Below are 4,636 nucleotides of genomic sequence, written 5' to 3'. Positions count from 1 at the left end.
AAAAAAAAAAAAAGGCTTTCACAGGAAGGGGATAAATCAATTTGTTTACGAATAGTGGGTTGGATAATAGTTTTTATTATACAATAACCTGCGAATGTACTATTTTATTCTTAAATTTTGAAAATTATCAATTTGGGACTTCGATACGGGTTTTCTATAGAAACAAGTGGTTCCATAACAATGGAGAATTCAGAATGGAACTTTGAGACGGGTTTTCTAAAGAAACAAGTGATTTCATGACAATGGAGTCTTCAGAAGATAATTAAAAAATTAAAAGCTGTAAAAAAATGATAAAGCAGTACGAAGGAAGTCCCTTTTAAACAATTAATTGCTGAGATATTACTGGAAGGCTTTAATGCGGCTTCATCGCCCTCCCTTTACTTAACCTGCGCTTCGGAACTCTATTTTCTCGGAAATAGAATAGAATCTCGGAACATGTATTTTCCTATCGGGTAGGATATTCCTAAACACAAATCAGAGACGACACCGCGTTGATTCAAATTTGCCTGCTCAAGTCCTCAGAGCTCCTAAACTTTAGAATATTACAGTTATATTATTTTAAATGTTTACTCACCTAGTCTGAATACTCCCATGACAAATTCAACTATGCCACAGAGGTAGCAGAGAAGCACTACGAAGTCCAAGTTGAGTTTATGAGTGTATTCGTAGGTGAGAAGGGCCATTAGGCTGGAAGGTCCTATGACGACTTCTTTGATGGTACCCAGGAATGCATATAGCATACAGCCCATGAATGCCGAATTCAAGCCAGTCTGGAATATAGAACTGTACTTAAAATCAATGACTCAAAGTACATGTAACACAATTTATACTAAAAATATCGTTAGCTCACAGAGTGTTATTTATTTATTGATATTTACATCTATTTGGTAGCATTCCAATATCATTTCTACATTAGGTCTTGAGATAATCTTCTTTTTAGGTGCCTAGGAGGATTATCAGGTATAGTAAAAAAAGCAAGGTTAGAAACTTGTGGGCTTTGGTGGTTAGGGATTTAAGAATGGAGGAATTAATATCTCGTTTGGGCTAGATCGGCTATGGAACAATAAGGTCTTTATGAATGACTTTATTTGTGACCAAGTCAGGAGCATTGAGGATTTTACGGAGTAATTTCGATTGAAAGAATTGGATAAGAGAGAAATTCGATGGTTTTAGTGGAGCCCCAAAGCTCAACTCCATATGTCCAAGTGGCCATGTAGATGGATCTTTCACAATAAATTGGAAGTTTAGACCATTTGTCCAGTAAATGTAATAGTCGGAATCGACGAGCAGTTTTCTGTATTTTCAGTCTTTTTTTTTTTTTTTTTTTTATCCCCCTCCCTTACCATTTCTGGCATATGGGGTGCGGGAGCAGTGGGGTAGTGCACTGGGATTTGCGCATGCCACTGCTCCCAAGGATCACCAATTTTTTTTATCCTTTTATTAATTATTCAATTATTAATTTTTTCTTTTTTTTTTTACTGTGGTGCCGTCCAGCGCTAAATTTAGCGCCATACTGATGGAGCTGCACTTTGTCCACTGCATCCGTCTGGGTGCCTCCTGCGATTACCAGGCTGGTCCAGCCCACCTGGTCTCAGTCTGGGTCAGCTTCCTCATCTTCTGGTGGCACGCCGATGTTGGGCGGTCAAGTCCTTCCCATCGTGAAATGAGTGGGACCCACCACCTCCTTCTACCCGTAAATGAACTCCTTGAAGAAGGGATAATTCTCTTCTTCTATCAAACAGGGAATGTCCGACTCGGCGAGGGCGTGAATCCCGGTCTTTCTCGACAGCCTGGCTCGGTGTCCTTCCATGGCAAAGCAATCTATTATTACGTGTTCTGCTGTTTCAGGAACTCCGCACGTTGTACAGCAGGGGTCGATGTTCAAGCTAGACATTTGATCAGATGTAGTCCTGGGTAGCGGATATGTTCGACAGAGATAAGTGGAGTATTGTTTAAAGGCACTGTGGGACTAGAAGTCACATGCTTACGACGAAGGTTAAAGGTAATTTGATGGAATTTAATTTAATTCAAAACTTTCACACCGTTCTTAAAGTGATGTGAAGTGGGATTGTAGATTTTGGGATACAATAGATGGGTTTATTTACTGATCGCTATCTGTCAATTCGATAGCACACATGTGTCATCGGCATATGTGTTGGGATGGTTTAGAAAGTCAGCTGTATAAACTATGTAAAGTATACGACCAAGGATACAACCCTGAGGTACATTTGGAAACTGAGGAAAGAGGGAAGAATAAACACTATTGTGGTTTACTTTAAATGATCTATTAGTGAGATAGGAACAGTTAATGAGAAAGAATGGGTCGGATTTTGTAGAGCAGTTCTGGATGTTCAATCAAAATAAAAAATTATTTAGGTATTTTTTTCACGGAACGGCCTTTCAAGACCACGCGTATATCAGTACTTTTTCCTTCTCACTTTTTCTCTTCTTCTCTCCCAGTATCTTATCATCATTTCTACGTGCCTTTGCCTCCTCTCTTCCGACCACGCGGTACCCTTCAATTTTTTTTTTATTTGCCGCAAGAACATTTATTTCAATCAATTTTTTCCGTACTGTTCTCTATTCAGGCAGTCCTTGTCTGTTAGTTTCCTCTCTCATTTGCTTTACATATCCTCTTACGCTCTTTTATTCACGGATTCTGTCAAAGAGTTTCTTGTTTAGTCTACTTTGGTCCATTCTCATCATGTGCTCGTAGAATCTCAGTCCTCTGATTCTTATTTCGGTTACCAGGTCATTTATCCCTGTAGATTTCCTGGTTGGGTCTTAACCTGTAGCCTCTCAGTAATTTTTCCAGACTAGGGAGATATGTCTCCATTCCGTATTAAATTACTGGTTTTATGACCGTATTGTAACGTCTTATTTTTGTGTTAGACGATAGGTTCTTTTTATGGTAAATACTGCCTGTTGCAAAGCTTAGCCTTTCCAACTTGATGATATTCTCTGTTTTATGCTCTCTTTCTCCAAACCGTTATTGTATACTATCTCTCCCTGATGTTTAAATTTCTTTGTCACTCTTATCCGTCCATATTTCGTCTCTATTACTTTTTTACCGTAGTTTTGTTCCGTCATCAGAAATTCTGTCTTGTAGGCCTGCTTTTTCCACTATTTCTTTCAGGATATTTATATGACTACTTTTTTCTTCCTCTTGTTTGGGTATTATTATACCATGCCATGAAAATAAAATAGTCGGATGATAAGGTCGAGGTCCGAGGATCATTTTGAAGTGACCTGTGACTGTACAATCGTGTAGGCACACTAAAAAGCCGTGGTCCAATGTTTTAAAAATAATTAGTGTCCAAACTCCTCATCATGGTAAATAAACTTCAGTATTCCATAGACCGCATCAATTTTTTTTCTGAAACAATAGGTGTTTTAAATACATAATTACCTTAATTTAGGTTGGCATTTATCATTTACAGGGTTTTTACGCATCAAATCAATGAATCATTTTAGTAATTCTAATTTTAAATTTGAACGATTTATGGAAATTTATTTGAAATGTTTTTTAATTATTTTTGAATTTTAAGATTTTAGGCATTTTTTAACCTTTATCTATAGAATAATTATAATATTTAAATGTCAGAAACTCCCCTCCTCCTGGATAAGGTTCTAGTTTGGTTTCCTTGATGAGGTATTTGGTGCTATACAGCAATTATTTTTACTATTAATTGCTATTGGGGATGTTCAGAGCGCCCCTAATTCAAAAATCGCGAATGGCATATAGGGATAGGCCGGCCTATAGTAGCCCATGATAGCTGTTGACCTTCTATTAATTGCTATTAATTGTTATATTCTGTATCGTTTTTTTAATACATGGACGAATGTGTGCATTACATGTGAGTAATGCCTAAATGGACTAAAATAGTCTCTGCCCTTGGGTATCCTCTTTTTCACCTATTTATATGATGATGTTTTATTGAATTATGTTAATTTTACTTGTAATACATTTGTATGTCTGTTTAGAGGAATTTGAAAAAAAGTCTCTTATTTTGGTCTTTTCAGAAGGCACTCGTCACCTGGGCCCTGTTTCATAATAAAGTACAAACTAATACTATTAGTCTTGTAGATTTATCTTAATTCAATTACACAGACTTTACAATAGTAAATTGTACTTTTTAAAGTATTTTTTAATTCCTGTAATATCACTGATAGTCATCCCTATCATGAAAAAAATAAGTATTAGTATTATTACCACACACTTGTACTATGAACTTTTACAATTCATATATTCATGAATATATATATGAAATATTACCTTTCATTATGAAACAGGGCCCATATAGTACTGGTACAGATAATAAATAAATCAATCGTCTTTAAAAAACGATTGTTCCATAATAATAGAAGAATGTTTAACACTAATAAATGGATTGAAAGTTTATTCTTCCCAATAAACTACTGCTACTAACGTATTCGATAAATATAATCTCATAAGCCTTAAGATTAACATCATAAAGGTTGATTAAAACAACAAAATACATGAGGCGCCTTCTTATCAATACCTTCATTAATCTTGGATTTAATTAAGAACAAGCTTTTAGTCTTTCCATACATTCCTGGCACTTGATATCATTTCTTAAAACGCGGCATGATTTACTATTTTTTTCTCATGTTA

At 35.9% G+C, this 4,636-nt stretch overlaps 1 protein-coding gene across 1 annotated transcript in view; it reads right to left on the bottom strand.

Annotated features, from left to right (window-relative positions):
* Positions 1-4,636, bottom strand: part of LOC106683062 (sodium-independent sulfate anion transporter) — a 39,532-nt gene that overhangs the window by 29,244 nt on the left and 5,652 nt on the right. The window contains exon 2 of the mRNA XM_014424276.2: positions 575-770. Within this exon, the coding sequence (XP_014279762.1) occupies positions 575-770 (196 nt within the window). The remainder of the gene's footprint in view (positions 1-574; positions 771-4,636) is intronic.

The sequence above is a fragment of the Halyomorpha halys genome, unplaced genomic scaffold, assembly GCF_000696795.3.
Source record: "Halyomorpha halys isolate HHAL.00 unplaced genomic scaffold, Hhal_1.1 Scaffold461.1, whole genome shotgun sequence".
Lineage (NCBI taxonomy): Eukaryota > Metazoa > Arthropoda > Insecta > Hemiptera > Pentatomidae > Halyomorpha > Halyomorpha halys.
Note: the sequence above shows the minus strand (reverse complement) of the source record. Positions and strands in the feature narration are given on the sequence as shown.